This window comes from Sycon ciliatum, chromosome 6, assembly GCF_964019385.1.
Source record: "Sycon ciliatum chromosome 6, ocSycCili1.1, whole genome shotgun sequence".
NCBI lineage: Eukaryota > Metazoa > Porifera > Calcarea > Leucosolenida > Sycettidae > Sycon > Sycon ciliatum.
The window spans coordinates 5,625,937-5,653,602 of record NC_088648.1 but is presented as its reverse complement, the minus strand read 5'-3'; the positions used below and the strand labels follow the sequence as shown (position 1 = coordinate 5,653,602).

The 27,666-nt window shown below is 47.7% G+C and overlaps 1 protein-coding gene across 4 annotated transcripts in view; it reads left to right on the top strand.

The window, feature by feature from the left end:
- LOC135819234 (sushi, von Willebrand factor type A, EGF and pentraxin domain-containing protein 1-like) overlaps positions 1-27,666 on the top strand; it is a 149,943-nt gene that overhangs the window by 40,299 nt on the left and 81,978 nt on the right. For all 4 annotated transcript variants that reach the window (XM_065332401.1, XM_065332402.1, XM_065332403.1 and 1 more), the window contains 2 exons: positions 18,325-18,609; positions 22,034-22,222. In XM_065332401.1, coding sequence (XP_065188473.1) covers positions 18,325-18,609; positions 22,034-22,222 — 474 coding nt within the window. The remainder of the gene's footprint in view (positions 1-18,324; positions 18,610-22,033; positions 22,223-27,666) is intronic.

The window sequence follows — 27,666 nt, the reverse complement described above, 5'->3', positions numbered from 1 at the left end:
TGATTAACTATTACCAGGTGAAGGAAACAGTGTGGAGGGGACGGCCAAGAACGACTCTGCCTATCGTGCTATCCCGTGACCTGCAGAGAGTGGGGCGGAGGGGACTCAAGACGTTGTCTGATCTCCTCTCCCTCCGGGAGATTGCACAGGGCAGAGGGGAGTGGAAGGACCTTTGCAAGGACGTCTGCAAGTCCAATAGTGGCGTCTACGACTAAAACCAAATAATATTGCTCCGAAATATCACAGTACTGCTTTTCATAACTGCTGCGGTAATAATAATTAACATCTTTTTTAAATACCAACAAAATTCCTCTCTTAACGTAGTGCGTGGATCTGCATCCACCTGCCACCATTTTACTGGATTTTTCTCAAAACGGAGTCGACAATGCCCTTTATCCTGTGTCTGCGTCCTCTGTTCAATCTGAGCAATGCTGTCATGTGCCCCTTAGCAGGTACGTCTTGTATTGTATTTCTATTTCTGTTGTCGTTGCTCTTTTTATTTTTATTTTTTCATTTCCCAATTCCCAAGTCCATTCAGCACGTGCGAATTTGTGGGCGGTTTACCACCGCTGACATTGACGCGTAAGTGCACAATAATAATAATAATTAGAATTGGACCGGGTCCGCCACCCTTCAAAGTGTCACATGTCAGTCCCCTTTGTAAGAGTGGCGACCCAACCCTGCCCCAGAACTATCGTCCAGTGTCTCTCCTCCCCATTATCTCCCGTATTCAGGAGACAATTGTTAAGAGACAGCTCACTGGCTACCTGGAGACACCAGCTATTGCCTGACAGCCAGTTTTCTTATCGCAAGCTACATTCGACTGAGGATGCACTTGTGTTAGCTGTTAATCGATTGCCCACCGCTAGATGCAAACGAGAGTTCACTGGGACAGTGTTCGTTGATATGTCGAAAGCTTTCGACCATGTCAAGCATGAACGTCTTGTTACAGTTTTGTTTCCCTTGGTATAGCTGGAACTGCATTGGAATGGTTCACTGACTGCCTCTCAGGGCGTTTCCAGAGTGTCACAGTTCTGGACTCTGTTAGGGCGCGTTCAGACTACTGATAAAAAGTGACGGAATGGAAAAGTTGCCAAGGTGATTTGATCACGTTACGTTACTGGCACGTTACCGACGGAAAAGTTTTACTGCCGCGGCTGATGCGGCAGTAAAGTTTTCCCGGCAGTAAGAAAGTGCTCAGGCTGCATGCACGCTGTGAAAAAGGGAAAATCCCTTCTCAACGCCGCGGTGAGAGGTGCAAAACTTACGTACCGGTAACGTTAGTTTATCGGTAGTGTGAATGTCCTTCACGGTTTATCGGCATTCACGGTTTGACGGGGTTCACGGTAGTCTGAACTCGCCCTAAGTGAGGCCGTCAGTTGCTCCCGTGGTGTTCCACAAGTTAGAGTCCTTGGGCCACTGCTTTTTGTGCTCTACACTAGTGAACTCCACACCATACTGCTGCCGTCTTTACAGCGCCAAGAATTTGCAGATGACATTGTCATCGAGTGCTCTCATTCTGATCCTGCAGTAATGTGCACAACCCTCACGCAAGCCATGACAAACCTTGCTCCCTGGCTGGAGGACATTGGCCTGCTCCTCAACACTTCCAAGACACAGTTGCTCTTCATCCGGCCACGAGGGGCGGCTGCAATACAACCGGAGGTCTTCTGCAATGGCGAGAAATTGTGTGTGACCCCTACAGCCCAGTACCTTGGTTAAGTCCTGGATAAGGATTTATCCTGGGCTCCACATGTGGTGTATATTGGTCGCAAGACAGCGCGAACAATTGGTCAGCTCTGGAGGCATGGACGAGGACTGAGTTTGCTTGCCCGGCGAACGTGGTTCCTGAGCATGATTCTTTCCCAGCTGTGTTATGGTTCAAACAGTTTCTTTCCAGGACTTGGCGCACACCTACTTAGTCTGCTAGAAAGTATGTTAAAGGCTGGCATCCGTGCCACCTTGCAACAGCGGCTCTTGACTCCACCTGCCACGCTGCTCTCTCTGCTCAGCATTGTTAGTCTGCCACATGCATCTACACACAAAATTGTGGTATTTGTTCATCGATGCAATTGCGGAAATACCAAAAAAACGAAACAAATTACGAAAATAAATAAAAATTATGGAAGTCGCGAATTTCATCAGCTCGAACGTCAGGTGCCTGTTTAACAAGATGGACGAGCTTAGCCACGTGGCAGAGTTGCAACAACAACAACCGTCAATAATCGCCATCCAGGAAACCTGGGCTGATCCATCGTACAGCGACGGGATGTACTCCATCAACGGCTAAATCACCTGGTCACCCAACACCTGGTCACCCCACCTGGTCACCACGCCAGCAGGCGACAACTTTCACACCAAGGTTCAACTCGAGTTCAACTCGAGTGACAGGACTGCACCCAAAAAAGTTCAAACAGGCAAGTATGTTGTACCCTGCAGGCACGGTGACCAGGTGACTGGTGTACGCAGGAGCACTTGACCGTTTGTTCAAGCATGTTCGATTGGGAATAAAGGAGGAACGCTGCATCGCAGCCTTTTCGGACCCAAACCAGTCGACTTAGCGTCCAAAACACTACAACATATGGGCCAATGGCGGTAATCCGTGCTTTTATACGAACGAAATGGCGCTTTTAGTGACATTTTGCATACAAATCCCCATCTAGTAGGGCGCAGTCACCCAGTTTCGGTGGAAGTGCGCGAGTTCGATTGGGATTCAAGTAGGAAGGGAGCGTCTCAGCTTCCTCAAACCAAGACCATTCGACTCAGCACCCCGAAGACTACAAATGGTGAAAATTTGATATCAGGGTCTACTTCCTCTTTAAGTACACAACTCTGTATGCTCGTGTAGCGACCACCCCTGCCCGTACACTTAAAAGTAGTCATTAACCCCTAGGCCCTGCCCACCCAATTCTTTCTCACTCTTTCTCCTTTCTTACACTATTCTCTTATTGGCCACTGCCTATCGTTAGAATAAAGATTTGAAATAACAACAACAACAACAACAACAACAACAGCTCAGCACGCACGCGCACAGAGCCCAAGGGTTCACACTCGTACGCCAGCGTAGCTCAACAGGGAGCCCGCACACAGTTCAACTGTACGCACGGGGCGGCCGAACAGGTGAGCACTGCACCCGACGGATCCCCTGCTAGTACTAGTACTAGTAGCAAGGATGCAACACAGAAAACCGCTGAAATGAACAGCGCCAGTGCGTCTGAGAACACAACCAGCGACGGGGAATCCAAGGAAATACAGAGCAATACTTCATCCTCTGTCGACCAAACTGAGGTAGCTGAGAGTTCCAGCTTGCAGGTAATCGCTCCCAGTACACCCCCAATGTCCGGCACCCCTCCGCCTACAGGCACTCGGGCAGGCCACGACGACGGGGCCACCACGGTTGCCTCTGACGATGCGGATTGGATACCCAGCGGTCCTCGTCGTCGCCGACACAGCCACGGCCATTCGACCATGGAGGAGAAAGCAAAGGCCGATGGGACATGGCCCTCCCCTCAGAGGAAACACCCAAAATACTGAGTCCAGATAAGTTTCAACAACTAGCCAAAAGACAAAAACAAAAACAAAATAAAAAATTAAATTCCCCCAACAAAAACAATACCAATGTCCGTGAATTTGAACTTTCTCAGCACCAATGTGCGTTGCATATTCAACAAAATGGACGAGTTACTTACCTTTACCCGTTCGTGCTCTGAATCTCAGAACGAACTATCAGTCATTGCAGTCCAGGAAACCTGGGCTGACACATCAGACCCTGACAGTCTCTATGCAATCCCAGGCTACAAGCTGATCAGAGCTGACAGACAGGACTATCGTGGTGGTGTTGCCTTGTACATAGCGGAACGTTTCAACACAAGGGTACTGACAATACCAATGACAGCAGCAGAATGCATATGGACGAGAATATCCACCGGTAACCTTTCCCTCGTTGTTGCAAACATTTACCGACCACCCCGTAGCGATTGCACCCTCTTCTGTGCGGAACTGGAAAGAAGCATCAAAACCGCTAGAGCCGAAGGTGACGACCTCCTACTACTTGGAGACTTCAATGCCAAGAACAGTGCGTGGCTCACCACAGACAGAACAGATCGCCTTGGGGACGACATACAAACTCTGCTACACACATACGGCCTCACACAACACGTCAGATTCCCTACTTACATCCACCGACAAACACCTCTCTCATGTCTAGACCTTGTTATCTCCTCACTCCACACCAATGATATTCATATCCAATCACTTCCACCGTTTGGCGCATCAGATCACACTACTATCAGTGGCCACATCAATAATCAACTGCCCCCCCCCCCCCCCAACTCCCCTCCACGATCGAGAAGCACCACATTCTGGTCATGGACAGACAGCACTATCCACCTTCTTCGAGAAGCCCTTTCACGCACAAATCTCAACCACCATCCAAACCAACACGACCCCTGCCCAGTTGACACCTTCTGGCGATCCTCGCGCGACAATGTCATGAGCATCGCCCAAGAACACTGCCAAGTTACTCGCACTCACCCCCCTTGGGACAGGAAGAACGTGCCAGCACGACCATGGATATCAAAGGGCCTCTTGAAAGAGATCAAGGATAAGCACAGAAAACACAGAATATACCTTCACTCACGCTCGCCTGACGACTGGAACACGTTCACTGCCCAAAGAAACCGTGTCACCACCCTCCTGCATCGTGCTAAATCGGATTTCGTAAACAACTCAACAGCCTCCTCTACTTCCCTACACCGCCTCATGAAGCACCTAACTACAGCTACAAAACAACGCATACCCGAACTCGTCAGCCAAGCAACTCCTGCAACGACACCAGCACAAAAAGCCGCTGCCCTCAACGAATTCTTCATTTCACAGAGCAAGCTGTCCGTGGACAATGCGGATGAGCAAACTCCAGCCATCAACACCACCCCTGACATCCTCAGTCTCCTTCAAGAAATCTCGACTTCCCAAGCTGAGGTCGAAAAACTCCTCCGCAGAGTTGATACCAACAAAAGCCCCGGGTTTGACTCTATTCCAAACCGCCTACTCAAAGAAGCGGCGAAGGAACTTGCACCGTCGTTATCGTCCCCCTTTAATCTATCGTTCCAAACCGGAGAAATACCACAGGAGTGGAAAGATGGCACCATTACTCCAGTACCCAAGCCGGGTGACCCAACCCAACCAACAAATTATAGACCCATCTCTCCCTTGAGCACTACATCAAAAATCCAAGAAAAAATTGCAAATCAACTCCTCTACAAGCACATCACACCCCACCTGCCCAACCAGCAGTCCGGATTCCGCGAGAAAGACGGCACTGAGCAGCAGCTCGCCCGTCTCGTCCATACCCTCTCCACTGCGAAAGACGACGGGAAACACGTCAATGCCTGCTTTTTTTTATCTAAGCAAGGCCTTCGATCGTGTGTGGCATGCAGGCCTTCTAGCAAAACTCTCCCACTATGGTGTCCAGGGCACCGCCCTGGAGTGGTTCCGACGGTACCTGTTGGGGCGTCGGCAAAGGGTCCAGGTGGATGGCGACCTATCGCCTTTCCTCGAGATCCCTGCCGGCGTCCCTCAGGGATCTGTTCTTGGGCCGCTTCTATTCCTCGTCTACACCATAGACCTTCCACACGCATGTGAGAATCCCAGCACCACCTGTAGCCAGTTTGCAGATGACACCGCTCTGATTTCCATAGCGAGAACTCTTCAAGACTGCACCCGAAACCTACAACAGAGTGTCACAGCAGCTGGAGACTGGCTTCAAAGATGGCACCTGCTGGTTAACACAAAGAAAACAGTCATCCTCCCGTTCTACCACAATAACTGCCCCCCTGAACAGCTACCCCAGATCACCCTCAGGAATAGTCCGCTTACCGTAGCACAAAAACACAAACACCTCGGAATAATCTTTCAGCATCACCTCCGTTGGACGGAGCATGTTGAATACATAGTCAAAAAATCACTCAAGTCTTTCAATATTCTTTTTAGACTAAGGTCTACACTCACAAGTGATTCTTTATCACACATCTATCAAACATAAATACTACCTATATTCTCATATGCGAGCAATGCTCTCAGACCGTTGTCGCACACTTCCCTTGACAGGCTAGAACGACTCCAGCGGAAAGCCGCCAGAATATGTCTCCACCTTCCCCTTTACACACACTTAGAACACTCCCACCTTTTGCATCGCATCAAATGGCCAACATTATTTTCACGCTTTAAAGTTAAACATATACTCTTCGCGCATTCTCTGCGCCACAATTGTGCCGCACCACATATACTCTCGCTGCATACTGCTAGCAACGTGCAGCCTTCGTATAATTTACGTCGCTCTCGTATTTGGCACTTGCCACCTCCGCAGACTGACCGCTGTCTCCATTCTCCCCTGCAGAAGGCCCTTCATTACTTTAATTGCTTGCCCGCCCAGCTTCGCGAAATCCCTTCTCGTACTCCCTTCAAATCCGAGATATCCCTGCTGTTGCACAACTCTGTATGCTCGTGTAGCGACCACACCTGCCCGTACACTTAAGTACACAACTCTGTATGCTCGTGTGGCGACCACCCCTGCCCGTACACGTAAGTAGTCATTAACCCCTACGCCCTGCCCACCCAATTCTTCCTCACTCTTTCTCCTTTTATACACTATTATCTCTTATTGGCCACTGGCTATCGTGAGAATAAAGATTTGAAACAAAGGGTACAAGTGCGCCCGATGCAGGACATAGTGAGGCTGTTGTGAGTGCTAGTTCAGGTAGTAGCTGTACAAACACGGACCCCAGCGCGGAGCCCGAGAGCTCAAATCAATCCAACAGCTCAGCACGCACGCGCACAGAGCCCAAGGGTTCACACTCATACGCCAGTGCAGCTCAACAGGGAGCCCGCGCACAGTTGAACTGTACGCACGGGGCGGCCGAACAGGTGAGCACTGCACCCGACGGATCCCCTACTAGTACTAGTACTAGGAGCAAGGACGCAACACAGAAAACTGCTGAAATGAACAGCGCCAGTGCGTCCGAGAACACAACCAGCGACGGGGAGTCCAAGGAAATACGTATGATTTACTGCACGAGTACAAGGGCAATACCGGCTGATACATGACCGAACGTCGCCAGCCGTGAGGTCATGTATCAAGCCGGTATTGCCCGCGTACGAGCGATTACGAGGAGCAGTAAATCATTTATGGCATGCTTGACTCAAACATTCCAGAAAATGGAGAGAAACCGCTCCGACTTCCTCAGTCTCCCGACACTTGTTCAGTGGTAAACATCATTTGTGGTTTTGAAATCCTCTATTTCTTTACGATATCGATGGTGTTGTTGTTCATGATTGAGCACTGCGTGTAGGAACAGGAACTGAAACTGGGATGGGCTCCACGACTTCGTCTCGAACGCATTCAGTTCGTTAAGTAGTTTGTCGGCTGCTCATCAACACATCAATATCGATGTCAAGGTTGCATTCACCTCCTGAGGCTGCTGGTTCAGGTGGCTGGAACAAGTAAGTTATTGTCGGTTATTGTGGTAGAACGGGAGGATAACTATTTTCTTTGTGTTAACCAGCAGGTGCCATCTTTGAAGCCAGTCTCCAGCTGCTGTGACACTCTGTTGTAGGTTTCGGGTGCAGTCTTGAAGAGTTCTCGCTATGGAAATCAGAGTGGTGTCATCTGCAAACTGGCTACAGGTGGTGCCGGGATTCTCACATGCGTGTGGAAGGTCTATGGTGTAGACGAGGAATAGAAGCGGCCCAAGAACAGATCCCTGAGGGACACCGGCAGGGATCTCGAGGAAAGGCGATAGGTCGCCATCCCCATGGACCCTCTGCCGACGCCCTAACAGGTACCGTCGGAACCACTCCAGGGCGTTGCCCTGGACCCCATAGTGGGAGAGGTTTGCTAGAAGGCCTGCATGCCACACACGATCGAAGGCCTTGCTTAGATCAAAAAAAGCAGGCATTGACGTGTTTCCCGTCGTCTCTCGCAGTGGAGAGGGTATGGACGAGACGGGCAAGCTGCTGCTCTGTGCCGTCTTTGTCACGGATTCCGGACTGCTGGTTGGGCAGGTGGGGTGTGATGTGCTTGTAGAGAAGTTGATGTGCAATTTTTTCTTGGATTTTTGATGTAGTGCTCAAGAGAGAGATGGGTCTATAGTTTGTGGGTTGGGTTGGGTCACCAGGCTTGGGTACTGGAGTAATGGTGGCTAAGGAAGACCATGAAGACGGAGACCGGCTGGGGACTTGCGTTTCACTTTGGTTGCCGTTCACTGTCGTTGTTATTGCTTTTTTCCGAGCGAGTATGTTGCGTGCAGTACTGGCCTCGTAAGCCGAAGGCTTCAGACAGTTCGTTCGCATGCTGAGTCCTGCGATGAGAAGTCGCGAGTTCTTCCGCCGAGTCTTTGCTGAGAAAGGGATCGACATCTATGTTGTCCGCTGATGCACTGGCGCAGGTGGGGAGAGGTAGAGGACAGGAGCTCCTTGATGGAATGAAGCAAAGGCTCACACCGTGTTCTAGTTCGTTATTTCTGTTCTCAGAGCGTTTTGTAAATACACTTACATGAGTGAAAGAGCCGTGCCACGCTGCTGTGAGAAGTGACGATGGAGAGTTGTGAATTATTTAACTTGCCACTCTGTTTCGTTGCAAGAGGACGAATCAAATGGCTTCGCTGTTGTACTGGTCATGTATTTTCGGTTCGCCATAGCTGCTGAAGCACACAGCAGTAGAGCACCGATGAGCGAGACAGCAAACGGTGAATAATATTTCAAGAGTTTGTCAGTCACGGAGGAAACATTGCAAAAAACGCCTTGCTGCTGCCTCGCTGGTGTAGTTTCCGCATCGTACAACGCATATGCACAGGCTTCCTTCCTTGTTGTCGCGCACGGGAGTTCGCGTGCGCCCCTGCCGACTTAGCGCACTTCAAAACAGAATAAGGTAGCACAATATTGGCCGATTTTGACAATCGATGGCTCAAAATCTTCAGTAGATACTAAGCTACAGTTTAACCGAAGCGATTTTTTTCTAGATGAAGGGATCGCTGTAGAGCATTCACGGACTTTGTGACCATATCTTTAGTTTCCCAAGGCCAAAATCAAAAATTCCTTCGGTTGAACCCCTAATTCACATCTTGCCTGGTTCCACCCAAATTTTCAGTGTCATACTGTCTACCCCTGCTACCTTACTCTATTTTGAAGAGGTATGTGTCGCACTGAAAATGCGCTGCGAGATGGCTAGAGTTTGTGTACAAGGGGTGGTCGAGCTGTGGTCGCGTGACAGTCGACCTGTCGTCGCGTGAGCTGGCCAGAAACAAAATGGCGCCCACGTATTTGTACACAACAAAATATTGCACATCAACTCCTCTACAAGCACATCACACCGCACCTACCAAACCAGCAGTCCGGATTCCGTGACAAAGACGGCACTGAGCAGCAGCTTGCCCGTCTCGTTCATACCCTCTCCACTGCGAGAGACGACGGGAAACACGTCAATGCCTGCTTTTTTGATCTGAGCAAGGCCTTCGATCGTATGTGGCATGCAGGCCCACTAGCAAAACTCTCCCACTATGGTGTCCAGGGCAACGCCCCAGAGTGGTTCCGACGGTACCTGTTGGGGCGTCGGCAGAGGGGCCAGGTGGATGGCGACATATCGCCTTTCCTCCAGATCCCTGCCGGCGTCCCTCAGGGATCTGTTCTCGGGCCGCTTCTATTCCTCGTCTACACCATAGACCTTCCACACGCATGTGAGAATCCCGGCACCACCTGTAGCCAATTTGCAGATGACACCGCTCTGATTTCCATAGCGAGAACTCTTCAAGACTGCACCCGAAACCTACAACAGAGTGTCACAGCAGCTGGAGACTGGCTTCAAAGATGGCACCTGCTGGTTAACACAAAGAAAACGGTCATCCTTCCGTTCTACCACAATAACCGCCCCCCTGAAAAGCTTCCCCAGATCACCCTCAGGAATAGTCCGCTTACCGTAACACAAAAACACAAACACCTCGGAATAATCTTTCAGCATGACCTCCGTTGGATGGAGCATGTTGAATTCATAGTCAAAAAATCACTCAAGTCTTTTAATATTCTTTTTAGACTAAGGTCTACACTCACCAGTGATTCTTTATCTCACATCTACCAGACATACATACTACCTATATTCTCATATGCGAGCAATGCTCTCACACCGTTGTCACACACTTCCCTTGACAGGCTAGTACGACTCCAGCGGAAAGCCGCCATAATATGTCTCCACCTTCCCTTTACACACACTTAGAACACTCCCACCTTTTGCATCGCATCAAATGGCCAACATTATTTTCACGCTTTAAAGTTAAACATATACTCTTCGCGCATTCTCTGCGCCACAATTATGCCCCACCACATATTATACTCTCGATGCATACTGCTAGCAAAGTGCAACTTTCGTATAATTTACATCGCTCTGGTACTTGGCACTTGCCAACTCCGCGGACTGACCGTTGTCTCCATTCTCCCCTGTAGAAGGCCCTTCATTACTTTAATTGCTTGCCCACCCAGCTTCGCGAAATCCCTTTTCGTACTCCCTTCAAATCCCAGATATCCCTGCTGTTGCACAACTCTGTATGCTCGTGTAGCGCCCACCCCTGCCCGTACGCTTAAGTACACAACTCTGTATGCTCGTGTAGCGACCACCCCTGCCCGTACACTTAAAAGTAGTCATTAACCCCTAGGCCCTGCGCACCCAATTCTTTCTCACTCTTTTTCCTTTCTTACACTATTATCTCTTATTGGCCACTGGCTATCGTGGGAATAAAGATTTGAAACAACAACAACAACAACAACAACATTCCCCATTCCCCACTTTTGTGCAGAATGGGCACCCTAAATCCTGCCTAGATCTCGTCGTCATGGATGTAGGCAGCGACTATGTCCTTATCTCTAATCTCCCGCAGATCGGCTTGGATGCAGGGGTGGTTAGGATAGCTAAGTAACAATTCAGTAACAAGATGCTACCAGCAATGAGCGTACAGTGGTGGTAAATGCCGCACGAGTAAGCTTCTGTCCATCTGAGAGCACAGTGGCCTAGTGGATGGATGATGGCGGGTACTGAGCAGGTATGTATGTATGTATGTTTTTATTTGAATTCGCAAGTACACACGGGCTACAAGCCCAATTACAGGGAAGCGAATGTGATAATGAGGTTAATTAAGAAAAGTACACACGGGCTACAAGCCCAATTACATGGAAGCGATTGTGATAATGAGGTTATTTAAGAAAAAAGGTGGAGGAAGGAGGAGAACGGTAGCAAAGCAAAAGGGAGGACAATTCAGGAGCAAAATTAACAATTGCACAAATAGGAGAGTACCTGAGACCGAGGGTACCTGTGGAGCGATAAAATGCTAAAGCAAACAGAAGAAAAGAAATCACAAGCCAATACACGCTAAACTGCGCTTGGGTTTTAATAAAGGTGGAAAATTGGAGCTCAAGAAAATTATAACACACAAAGTCACAATAAGGATTTAACTGGATGAAGAGTATCATAAGCAAACATTTCCAGGGACTGTAACTACAGGCACAGCAGTAGCTGCTGTAGTGGCAGCAGTAGCAGCAACAACAACAACGACAAAAACAAGTGAGAATAAAGAATTCAAACAACAACAACAACAACTTGCACCGTCGTTATCGTCCCTCTTTAATCTATCGTTCCAAACCGGAGAAATCCCACAGGAGTGGAAAGATGCCACCATTACTCCAGTACCCAAGCCGGGTGACCCAACTCAACCAACAAATTATAGACCCATCTCTCTCTTGAGCACTACATCAAAAATCCAAGAAAAAATTGCACATCAACTCCTCTACAAGCACATCACACCCCACCTGCCCAACCAGCAGTCCGGATTCCGCGAGAAAGACGGCACTGAGCAGCAGCTCGCCCGTCTCGTCCATACCCTTTCCACTGCGAGAGACGACGGGAAACACGTCAATGCCTGCTTTTTCGATCTAAGCAAGGCCTTCGATCGTGTGTGGCATGCAGGCCTTCTAGCAAAACTCTCCCACTATGGTGTCCAGGGCACCGCCCTGGAGTGGTTCCGACGGTACCTGTTGGGGCGTCGGCAAAGGGTCCAGGTGGATGGCGACCTATCGCCTTTCCTCGAGATCCCTGCCGGCGTCCCTCAGGGATCTGTTCTTGGGCCGCTTCTATTCCTCGTCTACACCATAGACCTTCCACACGCATGTGAGAATCCCAGCACCACCTGTAGCCAGTTTGCAGATGACACCGCTCTGATTTCCATAGCGAGAACTCTTCAAGACTGCACCCGAAACCTACAACAGAGTGTCACAGCAGCTGGAGACTGGCTTCAAAAATGGCACCTGCTGGTTAACACAAAGAAAACAGTCATCCTCCCGTTCTACCACAATAACCGCCCCCCTGAACAGCTACCCCAGATCACCCTCAGGAATAGTCCGCTTACTGTAGCACAAAAACACAAACACCTCGGAATAATCTTTCAGCATCACCTCCGTTGGACGGAGCATGTTGAATACATAGTCAAAAAATCACTCAAGTCTTTCAATATTCTTTTTAGACTAAGGTCTACACTCACCAGTGATTCTTTATCTCACATCTATCAAACATACATACTACCTATATTCTCATATGCGAGCAATGCTCTCACACCGTTGTCGCACACTTCCCTTGACAGGCTAGAACGACTCCAGCGGAAAGCCGCCAGAATATGTCTCCACCTTCCCCTTTACACACACTTAGAACACTCCCACCTTTTGCATCGCATCAAATGGCCAACATTATTTGCACGCTTTAAAGTTAAACATATACTCTTCGCGCATTCTCTGCGCCACAATTTTGCCCCACCACATAATTATACTCTCGCTACATACTGCTAGCAACGTGCAACCTTCGTATAATTTACGTCGCTCTCGTACTTGGCACTTGCCAACTCCGCGGACTGACCGCTGTCTCCATTCTCCCCTGTACAAGGCCCTTCATTACTTTAATTGCCTGCCCACCCAGCTTCGCGAAATCCCTTCTCGTACTCCCTTCAAATCCGAGATATCCCTGCTGTTGCACAACTCTGTATGCTCGTATAGCGACCACCCCTGCCCTTACACTTAAGTACGCAACTCTGTATGCTCGTGTGGCGACCACCCCTGCCCGTACACTTAAGTAGTCATTAACCCCTAGGCCCTGCCCACCCAATTCTTCCTCACTCTTTCTCCTTTCTTACACTATTATCTCTTATTGGCCACTGGCTATCGTGAGAATAAAGATTTGAAACAACAATTAATGACACCGCTCTGATTTCCATAGCGAGAACTCTTCAAGACTGCACCCGAAACCTACAACAGAGTGTCACAGCAGCTGGAGACTGGCTTCAAAGATGGCACCTGCTGGTTACCGCAAAGAAAACAGTCATCCTCCCGTTCTACCACAATAACCGCCTTTCTGAACAGCGACCCCGGATCACCCTCAGGAATAGTCCGCTTACCGTAGCACAAAAACACAAACACCTCGGAATAATCTTTCAGCATGACCTCCGTTGGACGGAGCATGTTGAATGCATTATTAAAAAATCTCTCAAGTCTTTCAATATTCTTTTTAGACTAAGGTCTTCACTCACCAGTGATTTTTTATCTCACATCTATTACTCGTGATTCTTTATCTCACATCTATCAGACATACATACTACCTGAATTCTCATATGCGAGCAATGCTCTCACACCGTTGTCACACACTTCCCTTGACAGGCTAGAACGACTCCAGCGGAAAGCCGCCAGAATATGTCTCCACCTTCCACTTTACACACACTTAGAACACTCCCACCTTTTGCATCGCATCAAATGGCCAACATTATTTTCACGCTTTAAAGTTAAACATATACTCTTCGCGCATTCTCTGCGCCACAATTGTGCCGCACCACATAATTATACTCTCGCTACATACTGCTAGCAACGTGCAACCTTCGTATCATTTAAATCACTCTCGTACTTGGCACTTGCCAACTCCGAGGACTGATCGCTGTCTCCATTCTCCCCTGTAGAAGGCCCTTCATTACTTTAATTGCTTGCCCACCCAGCTTTGCGAAAACCCTTCTTGTACTCTCTTCAAATCCCAGATATCCCTGCTGTTGCACAACTCTGTATGCTCGTGTGGCGACCACCCCTGCCCGTACGCTTAAGTACACAACTATGTATGCTCGTGTAGCGACACCCTTGCCCGTACACTTAAAAGTAGTCATTAACCCCTAGGCTCTGCCCACCCAATTCTTCCTCACTCTTTTTCCTTTTAATATCTTTCTCCTTTCTTACACTATCATCTCTTATTGGCCACTGGCTATCGTGAGAGTAAAGATTTGAAAATTACGGGCAGGGTAGTTTGGCATTTCCCTTGCAGGCGTTACCGTATTTCCCCGTAAGTTAGTACGTACTAACTTTCGACCTTAGCAGCCACATGAGTACTAACTTTTTTTTTTTTTTTTTTTTTTTTTTACAATTAACTTCAATACGAACTTAGAAGTTGCGACTTCTGCGGTAATGTCATGAAGTTGGTTGCTCCAACGAGGAGCACACGCTTCTTGCCGAACTTGACACTTGACTGACTCACGAAACGTTCGTGAGTCAGTCAAGTGTCAAGTTCGGCAAGAAGCGTGTGCTCCTCGTTGGAGCAACCAACTTAATTAACTTCAAGTACTTTTTTCTTTTCTTTTTTTTCTTAGTAGTAAAAGCCTCTTTTACGGGCGAACAAAACACAATTATTATTTGCCATGGCGGAGGATTGAAAACAAATCACATAATGATGACGTCGCATGTGATCAGACAGCAAGAGAAGCATAGCATAGTCCGCACAATCAAGGGACACCCTAGCCTCCACGACAGCCAGGGAGGCACAGCCATCCATTGGAGGCTGCCAAACTCGGCGAGCCCCACGCAGACACATGACACTCGAACGCAGCAGGGCGAAAGACAGCCTGCAGCGGAGGTGGGCAATTAGCACAGAATACGCCTCCCTCCCACGTAGCGACTGGAGATGTGCAATCCGGCTCACCAGTGCAGCGGCACCCTTTCCGCATCCTCCGGTGGAAGAGAGCACAAAGGGGAGAAAAGTGGATCGCTCCACTTCTCGGACTCTCCGATCATATCGACGCCGTTTCTCCTGCTCATGGTGCCGGTAGCAGCCAGAGAGAGAGGAGGTGCGGTTCGAAGACGCATAAGGGTTGAACACCCGTACATCAATAAAAGTGCGTTCGAACCGACCCCCCCAAACTCCACTGGCCACCACATCCAAACGAGCTTGATCCTCGGTTGATGCTGACCGGAGCTGAAACTGCTCCCCAGTCAGGGGTTGGAGATGTGGCTCCACTGCGACGTTGTGGGCGACACCCTTCAATGAGCTTGCCAGTATGTCGCGCACCTCGTTGTGGCGGATCGAGGGGAACCCACCGAAAGGACAGGACAAGGCGTGAGCAGTGGTGAATGCCTTCTCGCAAACACAGGTGGTGGGCAGGCGAGAAGGCGTCCAACCGTAACGGAGGCAGAGGCCATCCCGGAATTCCCCCTTCGACAAAGCGAAGCCATGGCGAGCGATGGGTCGGCAGGTAAGCCAGCTTGATGCTCCCTTCTCCTCTGCCAGACTGATAGCGAGATCGAGTTCGCTGTGTTCGGTGCGGAACGTATCGGCAGCTATCTTCATTGCCTTTCTGGCCTCAGAGCGAGCCTGACTCTTGGCCGTGCGGACACAGGCAAGAGCATCACCGAGGTGCTCTTCTTGCGCCATGATCTTGTCGTGCAGCGCAGTGGTGATTAGCCTGGAGGTGCCGTACTGTGAGCCAAAAGTGGCAGGGTTGGCCACGCCGAGGCCTCCATGCCGGCAGGGGAAAGTGAGCAAAATGCGTTCAGCTTCACTGGGCGCCGTCCGTCCACTAATGGCAGGGATTAGGCGGCGGTGGATGATGTCCTCCAGGGGTGCCAGCTGTTCTGCAGCACCATCGAGAACCCGACACAGGAAGGACCACCGGTGTTGGAGGCGAGTACTAACTTTCGGGGGTGGTACTATCTTTCGGGTAGTACTTTTTTAACGGGGGTAAATGACACGCAGTGGGAAGCCTGCGCAACTCTAGTGTCCGTGCATATGATGTATGCACTGTACGGTGTCTGTACATGTAGGACAGGTACGAACTTACTATCTTTCTGGGGAACTGTCTTTCGGGGTGATAACCTCGGCAGTGGAAAATGTATTTTTTATGGGGGGGGGGTGTTACGAAGGTAGCCTCAATTGAAGTATTATTCGTTCTCGTTCTGCTTCTTTGAATGTTACTGAACAGTTTCCCTCTCCATGCTCGGCTAAATCGTTGCCTGTACGCGCCACGTCTAGCACCTTGTTTCTATCTACAGGGGGTACTAAGTCATTGGGGAGAACTTACGGGGAAATACGGTAGTGCTACAGTTCTGTAGAAAAGGGTGGTAACTAACTGTGAATGGTTGGACGCACCAAGCTGGGCAGCATCATCGACAGAAAATACAGATTGGGGACGATTAGTAGTGAGCAAGTCTAGGCACGACAGAGTTCCGTTGGGAGAAGTGTGAGTGGGAAAATCTACCAGCTGGGAGAGACCAAAGCTGGAGAATATATGCGAAAGTTCCTTTCCAGTGTGTGATGTAGCATCACCACCCAACCAGTCAGAGTTGTGAGCATTGTAGTCACCAGTGAGGAATATATTAACAGATGAGAGGACTACAGCCCGTAGGGTATCGTCATCATGTCACAAAATGAGGTAAGTTCAGGTAGGGATTGCGAAGGAGGGCGATACTGACAGCCAATGAGTATAGGATTAGCACCCAGGTCTGCAGGAACTCCAAGGTCAACCCATATGGTCTCACATTGGGGAAAGTCATGTTCTGAGCGCTGGACTGCATGTCCCATCTGGTACAAGTATGGCAAGACCACCATAACCTCGGAACTGGGGCTCTTGGGTTCGCTGGTATTGGCTTATCTCGACGGAAGCACGTATAACCTGCTACACTGAGCATATTTATGGGGCAGAGCCAGGTTTCTGTCAGACATAGGATAGTGGGTGTGTTGGATCGACACAATGCATCGAGTTCGAGGAGTTTGTTCAACACTGAGAGACAAATAATCGTGACAATAGTGATATGCGCGTTTCCTGATGATCGTACTTGTAGTAATATGTGAAACTCAGAGTTGTGACAAAGCTTCCAATCTCTCTTGTGTCACAATAGTGACAATTATTATGTTGAGTTTTAGTAAAGTATGGGAAGGCCTGGGCACTCATCATAAGTTTAGGAATTATCCGTTTTGTCCAACACTAATAATAACAGGATAATGGCGAGTAGGAATGTGTAACAAATAGCACAAAAAACGACTGATGTGATCTTGTCATTCAACGACCTGATGATTCTCTCTTTTTTACTTGGTCCGCGTCAGCAATATTGTCGCTTGTCTTTCGACAATTTGAACTTAGACTTTGGACATCAACTTGTGCACTTGAAGTGATAAAACGTGGTACGATGGAAGGTAAGGTATAGAATGACAAATAGCTATGAGGAATTTATTGTCCAAGGAAGGGTTCATACTATTTTCGGTCCTCCTCGTCGCTGCTCTCGGCGCTGGTGACAAATAGTTTTGCTCGGGATCGACTCTTTTGCTTTTGAAAGCTCATCTCTCTTCCTCTCCGCTGCCTGGCTATTTTCTAAAGAGAAGTCGATCGCGACGGTTGCCTTCTCTATAGGACTTTGCGTTGGCAGAACGACAGCCTGTGTGGTTCTAATCAGACGTCGTTCTTTGCAAGATTTTATTTTGAACGACGACGACGCGTACAGTACTTGCAAATCTCCTTGTCGCGCTGGATACTCCAGGCGTTGAGCTGGAGGTAAGGGAGCTGCGATCTCAGCTTGACGAGCGATCCCTGAGGTGAGCGATCTCGGCCGTTCAGCAAAATGGAGCTGATTCCGAGTAGCCAATTATTTCTTTCTTGTGGCTTGCACTGCTCTTGCCTGCACAGAGTAACAAGATCATCTATTTTGATGCGGCGCTTTATCAATCAAAATCACCCACCCGTCGCTCTCGAAATCCACTCGAAATCTAGCTAGACCTTTCAGGTACTAGTAAACTAACTTACTAACCAAAATTGGGATGAAATGGGCTGCCAAGTGAGCATTGGTGACATATAAACAAAGCTGAAAGATAAGCGACAATATCGCTGATGCGGACCAAGTAATTAATTTGAATCCTTTGCTCTCCATCTGAGTTTACAAATTTTTACCAGTTATTGTTGGCCAGCATATGTTTGCGGATTTGCTTTGTGCTATCTTGTTCAGGTTCGGTGGGTGTGACGTGCGTTGACAATCCTATACTTCTTCATCATGTCAGCAAAATTTGCAGTTCGAGACAAGTTTTCCATTCTAAAGTAATTCACCATTCCTGGATATCAACAATATTCCTTCCAAAATGCGATGACGGGTACAAGATTGATAGCTATCCTTATCCTGCACATAGTTATTTCAATTGTAAGGTCATGAGACTGGATTACCTTCCCTCGGAACTCCCTGGAGACTTTCTAGTCTATATTGGGGAAATATTATGCAGCGGTATTAAATGTCAACGTAAGTGATAGTGGGAAATGTGACTTGCAGTCTCTAACATTTTTGCACACATTGCACCAACACACATGTACAGGTAGAGATCTATTATAGCGTTGATATTTGAAGACGTACGATTTGATCACAATCGCCGATTATCACTACATGTGATTGGACAGGATACGGACAGGGTAGTGATTTTAAAAGGTGTGTAAGTGATAACTTTACGACTTAGCCACGATGACATTTTGCAAACTAGATGTGTATCATACATGAACATGTAAATACCATACCATGATACCGAGTCTTGAACAGTACATAATAATGAGCCGGCCCGTGTATAGGAACAGGTACCGTAGGTCTGGCAGGTGCCACATCGATGATTCGCCAAAAAAGGTGTGTGGCTGCACTGATTGGACATCGACTGTAGCCGAATCTCGTTGATGAGACCAGTGCTGCCAACCTTCCGTACTTTTCCGTATTTGTACAGAAAATCACTCCTTCGTCCGCTGAATTTGAGCAAAATGGCACGGAAAATTGAAAAGGATCGATCAGCTGCAGATATATGTATGTAGAAACATGGCAAACGCAAGCTGAGCGATGGAAATCCCTCTGCCAAAGTGAGGGCATGAAAGACTTCGGCTACATGCAACAAAAAATATCATGTCGTGGTACAAGTCACGCATGTTTTGCACTAGCAACCACCGACTGGCATGTGAGTGTCAAAAAAGCACAACACAAGCCATGTACACGGCAGTACGAAAAAAAACTGCAAAATACGGAAAATCAGAAGTCACAGTACGGAAACACAGACCCAGTTAGTTGGCAGCACTGTGAGACGGTGCCAAAGAGTACCAATAGCGACTATGCAGGGGCTTCTACCGCAGAGAAGCTTAGGTGGTGGTTACTATAGCAGACTTAATAACACCAGTATTTTGGCCTCCGATGTCCGATGATGTTGATATGCTCCATAGCCGTGGCTGCCCGGGAGATGATCGACTTTGTAGGTGGGAGATTTTCGTGATGAGAATGCAGAGCAGCAATCAGCAGCAGGTCAGAGTGTGCTTGGAGATACCTAGACAGGCTGATGTACTTCCTCTCCAGCAGATGCTCACCCGACACAATCCCTCAGCCACCCTCAGATCTCGGCAGGCAGTGAAAACGGATGGTGGAAGATTGTGGATGGTGTCCTCTGACTGCGCAGAGTGCACATCTGACATTCCTGTCGAAGGTTGCAATAGCAGCCTTCGTCCATGGCACAATACACAAGCCATACGACAGCACTGGGATAACATAACAGTAACTGTTTAAAAGCCTTTGTGGTCTGCTCATCGATGGTCAGTTGCGGGACCATGTTAGTCTGCAACAGGTGGAGTGTCAGGAGCTTGTAACGCTCATTGTGATTCATGAGTTGACGATTGATAACGCTCTCCATGATCTTAGAGATTATGCTAAGCAGTGAAAACTAAATTCACGGTTCGCTTGAAACTGGGCGATAATTCCTCATGGCAGATAATGAAGATCGCTTGTGGATTGGAACCACGCTGGCAGTCTTCCCAATTTGTGGCTGGGCTCCGTGCTGGAAGCAAAGAGCAAAGAGCTGACATAGTGGCTTGGCAAGTTCTCTGCCGGATTCTTCAAGACACGAGCGGAAATATCGTCGGGTTCAGTCGCCTTTGAGGCATCCAGACGAGCTAAAAGCCGGTGGATTGCATCGGGACTAAAGTGTACTGTCGTTAGTGCAGGTGCGCCAGTGAATGCTGTGTCCGGTGAGTCCATCGTAGTAAGGTCGCGGCCTTGTACACTGCATTTGTTGGAAAAGAAACGCGCGAAAGCCTCCGATTTCTCATAACTTGTGGGCCTCTCGCAAACTTCGCTATCAACGAGCAGGAGAATGTCAGTGTTCCGACCCTCGCCACAAGCGCACTTTACCTTCGTCCACAAATCCTTCTCCTTCTGGAACCCATTTGACAAGCTATGTCTGAGGCTGTTCTCTCTTTGGAAACTCTGGATCTAATCAGGACAGCGATAGCATTGTTTACAAAACGGGTAAACTCATGTTTCAGTGCAAAGTTGTGAGGGTGTTTCCTCCAAGTACGCCAGCCTTGGTCCTTCTCCTTCAGGGGCGTAGGAGGGGTTTTGGAAGTGGTACGACCGAAGGTCGGCGCGGCTGAAGGCCGTGTTGGAGGGGGTCGGGGGACCTTCCGCGGGAAAATTTTGTAAAAAAGACACAAAATCCTGCGTTCTGGGAACTTCTGGCACAGATCTGGCGAAGTGTGCAGTCGAGTCAAGTACAGTACTGAGTACGACTGCAGATACATGACAGATCTACGACTGCAGATGCATGGCAGATCTACGAGTAGATCTACCAGCCTAGAAAAAGGTCAATGTCTGATGCGCATACAGTATATGCATCGATGGATCCTGATTTTTGTATTACGGTTTTGCACGTTCCAGACGGACCACACTTTTTTTTTTAGCCGAAAAGTGGAACGGAAATGGTCGTACCTGTCGTAGCGGGTGCTACGCCCCTGTCCTTCATTGCGGCTGCTCACTCAGGTGTCCACCATTTCGGATCCGTTGAGTTCACTGTCAGTGTCATGGACGGAACGAACTGGGACACTACAGTGTACGCGGAAAGTGCCTTTCCCGTCTCTGGATTTCACGTACTTCCACGAAGTACGAACTTCGAAGACACGGCTTTATTCGACCCCAATACGAAGGTTAAAAAACGGACTCCGGTTGCAATAACAACGTTGCTTTTAACTTCCTTTCGACTACTTTCGAATTTCACCGTTTGAAAAAATTTCAGATTTTTGATTTTCTGTTATTTTGTGCACTGCGTATGCGTGCCTGTGCAGCTTGTATCGGCATGGCAGAGTGACATCATGGCTTTTCTAGTGCTTGCTCGTGATCTACACATTCTATTATATTCGTCCTGCAAGTCACGCAGGAGGCCATTGCGGTCCCCATTCATTTTCGCCAGCACCTTTGAACGTTTGAGGTGAACCTTGACTGTGATGAGTACGATTACTGTCATAAGACAGATAAAAGTTGTATGTAACACATGTACAACGTATGCAGAGCTGCAGGGGCTGCACACTGCATGGTGCAGTTCCTTATGCCAAGTGTCGGATTTCACTAGCCATGACTGTGCGTAGAATGACCGAGCGTGTTGGCTGCTTTCTCGTCTGTCCCCAAGTTTAAGCATCTTGAAGAAACTGGGCGATGTGATTCATGTCGAAAAACATAGATTTTGAGGAATTTCTGGTTTTCTTCAAGCACCGACTATTGGTACCTTGTCCATCAACAACACCACCATTCCAAAGATATGAGAAATTAATGTATTCTGCCTTTACTGCTTTTTCTCTGTTGTCTTCTTTTGCCTGCTCTCATTCATTTTTCTCGGTGTCTTGATGGATGTCAATCCATTTCCAATACTTGTTAGCTTTCTCTGAGTATTGCCCAAGTAATTTCAGTATAACGAATGGACAATTCAATGCGATTAGCACTGAGATTAAAGGAACGGCATCGGTCAAATGTGATCCAGGGTATCGCCCATCGAAACCTACTCCAATGAATTGCCACAAACACAATGCTACGTACGGTGTGTGGATGAATCTAACAAGCTGCAATGGTGAGTGGGCAAGTTTCTTAAATTCGGATGGTGAGCCAATTTAAATATTGTAAAAAGAACATTCAGAGAGTGGTGGATATCATGCAACTGCATTGTCTGACGATGGTTGACTGGCCCGAAACATCAATAATTTTGTTGGCATCATTAATAAAAAGAATTTTCGTCTAAAGAGTGAAGAGCAACTAACTAGAGCGATTGTCAGTTGACAAACCCCCTTTATGTTTTAAAAAATGGAGAAGGGCAAATAGTTTTGACTAACTGTCCACCAACGTATCAAGATCATTATACATTCAGCAAGTGCAACAAAATGGCACAAAACTGACAAAAAGTAGTGAGAAATTCAACGACCTGACACCTAGCCCCAACACTTCTCCGAGGCGCAAACCAACAAACTTCCAACTTGGAAAGGTCCGGTTAGGAAGTGTTGTAGAGGAGAGGGAAAACGCAATGAAGGAGAGCATGAGCTACATGCACGGCAACAAGGATGCCAAGTTGTAGTGAGACCGGTATGTCCAATAATATTACTACCTCCGACAAAGCGAAATTTGGGGCGTTTTTTAAATTTCAAATTACGCACAATAATTTACACTGTAAAATCAAAACTAATGATTGTCTCAACAAAATACAACTTTGCATTGCTCAACAAGGACATTAGAGACATCAGTCAGGCCAAATCACTCCCCTCTGATTCAGAGATCATAGTTTTTTTCTGGAGAGGAATTGTCCCTGTTTTGCGACAAAATGCGACTAGAAAAGGTTCAGTTGCAGCAAGTACCTCTATTGTGATCGCTCTGGAAATCTCGATGTCGCTTCTGTGTGCTGTGCTTGAGCTGCGATGTCAAGGATAGTCATTTCTGCCGCCACTATCCAGGTTGACATCATGGTAGGAACTGTGCAACACCTCCACACACGCCCTGGACTCCAACGTTTCGGTCCAAAATTGCCTGCAGCAATCCCTGGCGATTTCCTTAGCCACCAGAGACGCATCGCTCTGGAGGCTTTCGAAAGACGCTAGGATTGTTTGGCATGGACTTTGGGACTCTGTGCTAGCTGAGTAACGAAGTGGAGAGAGAGAGAACGCCTTGGTTTTGCATTGAAACGCGAGAGCACAACGATTCTCCTCCGCAGAATGGACGCACGCACTGTTGTGCTGGTACAGGAGAGACTGGCCTGCCTCTGACCAATTCTGAGCCATGTGCCACTCACCCGCTCGTCGCTTGTCTTCTTGCATCCAGTTGCGATGCATGGAGCTACAAGTAGGTCGTACCTCACAGCCTTGTAAAGTTGTGGTACCAACAAAAAAATCAAAAAACGCGCCAAGTTTCGCTTTTCGGAGGTAGTATAATCATTATCCCCTTACTTCGATTACTTGAATCTATCCGGCCCGAGCGAACCTGTTGGTGGACCTAATGGATCCACCGACTTGAACGCGGCGGTGCTTAATAATAATAATAAAAATAATAAATATTCGACGAGGAGACAATAATTTTAATATGGCACTAAGTAGGACGAGCTGAAGTGACATTTGGATTACTTTATTAACAATGAAAGCGATGGAAACGATGCATAAAACAATGTAAAGGGTAAGAAACATTGCCATCGCTACTGCCTCAGCAAGCAGCTAAACTTTGATCTGTATGTATCTGATCCCCGTGCCTGTAATTATTTTTCTCTTATTGGCCACAGGCCATCGTGAGAATAAAAGAATTCAACAATGGTAACAAATTACCATCAAGATCAAGGAAGATACATGTATGAAGAAAAAAGCGATGGAAAGAAAGATGATTCGAACAAGTTTTCGTACAACACTCTTCAGGAATCACCGTTGTACTAAAGAACAAAATGAGAACAAAGGAAATAATAATTATAGCAATCAAGGTAGGGTAGCAAGATACAATGACAGCACTGAAATATCGAGGTGTGATTTCTCACAAAACCGTGCAGAAAACAAGGGTATACAAGTACGAACTAAGCGTGACAAGTGTGTATCAGCAACAAAAAAATGAGAATGAATGATAATAATAAAAATACCAAACAAGAAGGTGACAAACCACATTTAGGCACAAGTGGCAACAACGTTGCCACACTACACAAACGAACATTATTTGAACAACTTAAGGGTAATAACACTATCTTTCTGGACACACAAATTCGGCTTATGAATGCGCTGACAAACAGCTTCCAAAACTTGTAACTGCAACAGAATCTAAACCATGCCGAGCACGGCACAAAACAGAAAAACAGGAATAAGAATAAGTACGGCAACAGTCAGTACTAGAGACCAAATGATTGTATGCTGAAGACTTGTTATTACGAGACATACGCAGACGATCTCGACTCACGCGCACAACCTCACACTCACTCTCACCCCCACTCAGCTCACCTTCTCCCTCACTGCTTAAACCAGACCCTGCTCCATCATCCACACCGGTTTGAGTCTCCTTCTCACTTTTATTGTCCTGCGTCTCACCTTCACCATCAACGCCAGCCGCAAATGCCGTTGCCTTCATGTTAGTTGTCATCCTCTCCGATTGTTTCCTTTGTACGTTTACCGTGAATTCATAGGTCCGGTTGTAATCTGCTGTAGATCTGCGTGGTCTGTCATTTGCTGCTTTGTTTTGTGGATAAGTCGCTGTTGTTGTTAGATGTGAAGCTGGTGTTGTTGTTGGATGTGAAGCTGGTGTTGTTGTTGCAGCCATGGTTGTTGGTCTTTCTGTTGAATCCAGCTCTGGTTCCGGTGGGACAAATCGACCGCCACGAGTGCTCCCCACCACCACAGACCTCGAAGGAGGAGGGTCAGGGGGAGGCAGAGGTGCTGTCACCACTCGAGGCACAGCCCCAGGCAAAGCACCCAGCGGCACAGACTTAGGCAAACCCGAGGGGGGCACCAATGGCGGTTCCGCACGCACCTCTAAAGAGCTGCTAAGCTCAAGCCCGTCCAACACCGATGTCAGAGGCGGCACGGCAGACAGCGGCAGGGAACTATCCTGCCGTATAGGTACTGGATTTTTCCTAGGCCTCCCGCGTTTGGGCCTCTCAGATTGTGCACTGGGTGGAAGGATGTGAAGTGATGTATGTTGTTTTTTGTTTTTTTTGTTTTTTTGTTGTTTTAAAATACGTGCGTTCAGGTGCTGAACAGCCCTACCAACATACCGACTAGCACAATGTCGGCATTCAAAGTTGTAGATAACATGACTGAGGTGGAGGGTTGGACTATCACGAAGCCTCGCAACAAAGTCCAAGCTATCCTTCACTGTGCGTTTGCAATAGTAATCTTGAACAGGCTGAAGGTAGATGCACAGCCATTTCGACATAGAGTATTGAGGGGAGGCGGTCATGGATACTATTGGTCTAACAGGGCATGTAGGTGTATGGATTTTTGGAAGGCCATAGAGTCTAGGACGAAGGGTACCAGTCGGTTTGATGCGATTAAATTCATGTTTTGATATTTGTTCTTCATTCTTTAGCTTTTTAAGATTACTATTGCGAACTATTGCAAACTATTGCAAACTATTGCAAATGCACCGTGAAGGATAGCTTCGACTTTGTTGCGAGGCTTCGTGACATTGTGCTAGTCGGTATGTTGGTAGGACTGTTCAGCACCTGATCGCACGTATTAAACAACATACAACACTTCACATCCTTCCACCCAGTGCACAATCTGAGAGGCCCAAACGCGGGAGGCCTAGGAAACATCCAGTACCTATACGGCAGGATAGTTCCCTGCCGCTGTCTGCCGTTCCGCCTCTGACATCGGTGTTGGACGGGCTTGAGCTTAGCAGCTCTTTAGAGGTGCGTGCGGAACCGCCATTGGTGCCCCCCTCGGGTTTGCCTAAGTCTGTGCCGCTGGGTGCTTTGCCTGGGGCTGTGCCTCGAGTGGTGACAGCACCTCTGCCTCCCCCTGACCCTCCTCCTTCGAGGTCTGTGGTGGTGGGGAGCACTCGTGGCGGTCGATTTGTCCCACCGGAACCAGAGCTGGATTCAACAGAAAGACCAACAACCATGGCTGCAACAACAACACCAGCTTCACATCCAACAACAACACCAGCTTCACATCTAACAACAACAGCGACTTATCCACAAAACAAAGCAGCAAATGACAGACCACGCAGATCTACAGCAGATTACAACCGGACCTATGAATTCACGGTAAACGTACAAAGGAAACAATCGGAGAGGACGACGACAAACATGAAGGCAACGGCATTAGCGGCTGGCGTTGATGGTGAAGGTGAGACGCAGGACAATACAAGTGAGAAGGAGATTCAAACCGGTGTGGATGATGGAGCAGGGTCTGGTTTGAGCAGTGAGGGACAAGGTGAGCTGAGTGGGGGTGAGAGTGAGTGTGAGGTTGTGCGCGTGAGTTGAGATCGTCTGCGTACGTCTCATAATAGCAAGTCTTCAGTATACAATCATTTGGTCTCTAGTACTGACTGTTGCCGTACTTATTCTTATTCCTGTTTTTCTGTTTTGTGCCGTGCTCGGCATGGTTTAGATTCTGTTGCAGTTACAAGTTTTGGAAGCTGTTTGTCAGCGCATTCATAAGCCGAATTTGTGTGTCCAGAAAGATAGTGTTATTACCCTAAAGTTGTTCAAATAATGTTCGTTTGTGTAGTGTGGCAACGTTGTTGCCACTTGTGTCTAAATGTGGTTTGTCACCTTCTTGTTTGGTATTTTTATTATTATCATTCATTCTCATTTTTTTTGTTGCTGATACACACTTGTCACGCTTAGTTCTTACTTGTATACCCTTGTTTTCTGCACGCTTTTGTGAGAAATCACACCTCGATATTTCAGTGCTGCCATTGTATCTTGCTACCCTACCTTGATTGCTATAATTATTATTTCCTTTGTTCTCATTTTGTTCTTTAATACAACAGTGATTCCTGAAGAGTGTTGTACGAAAACTTGTTCGAATCATCTTTCTTTCCATTGCTTTTTTCTTCATACATGTATCTTCCTTACCCTTTACATTGTTTTATGCATCGTTTCCATCCCTTTCATTGTTAATAAAGTAATCCAAATGTTACTTCAGCTCGTCCTACTTATTGCCATATATAAATATTAATTTGAAACTCGGATGTTGAGCCATAAATAAATGTAGAAAAGAAAAGGACATATGGATACGAGTTAAGAGTAACTCTCCATCACTGTAACTGGATAGTATATACAGTCAGAAGGTGCAATAACTAGGCACAAAACTGACAGAGTACTGAGACATTCGACGCCCTGACACCTAGCTTCAACACATGTCCGTAGCGCTAAGGACGTTAGGCTTACACCACACTTGTGTGTGTGTGTGTGTTTGTATGTGTGTGTGCGTGTGTGAGTGTGTGTGTTTGTATGTGTGTGTGCGTGTGTGAGTGTGTGTGTGTGTGTGTGTGTGTGTGTGTGTTTGACGGTAACGCCAACATTAGGATGACTTCGAGTCGTCCACGACCAAG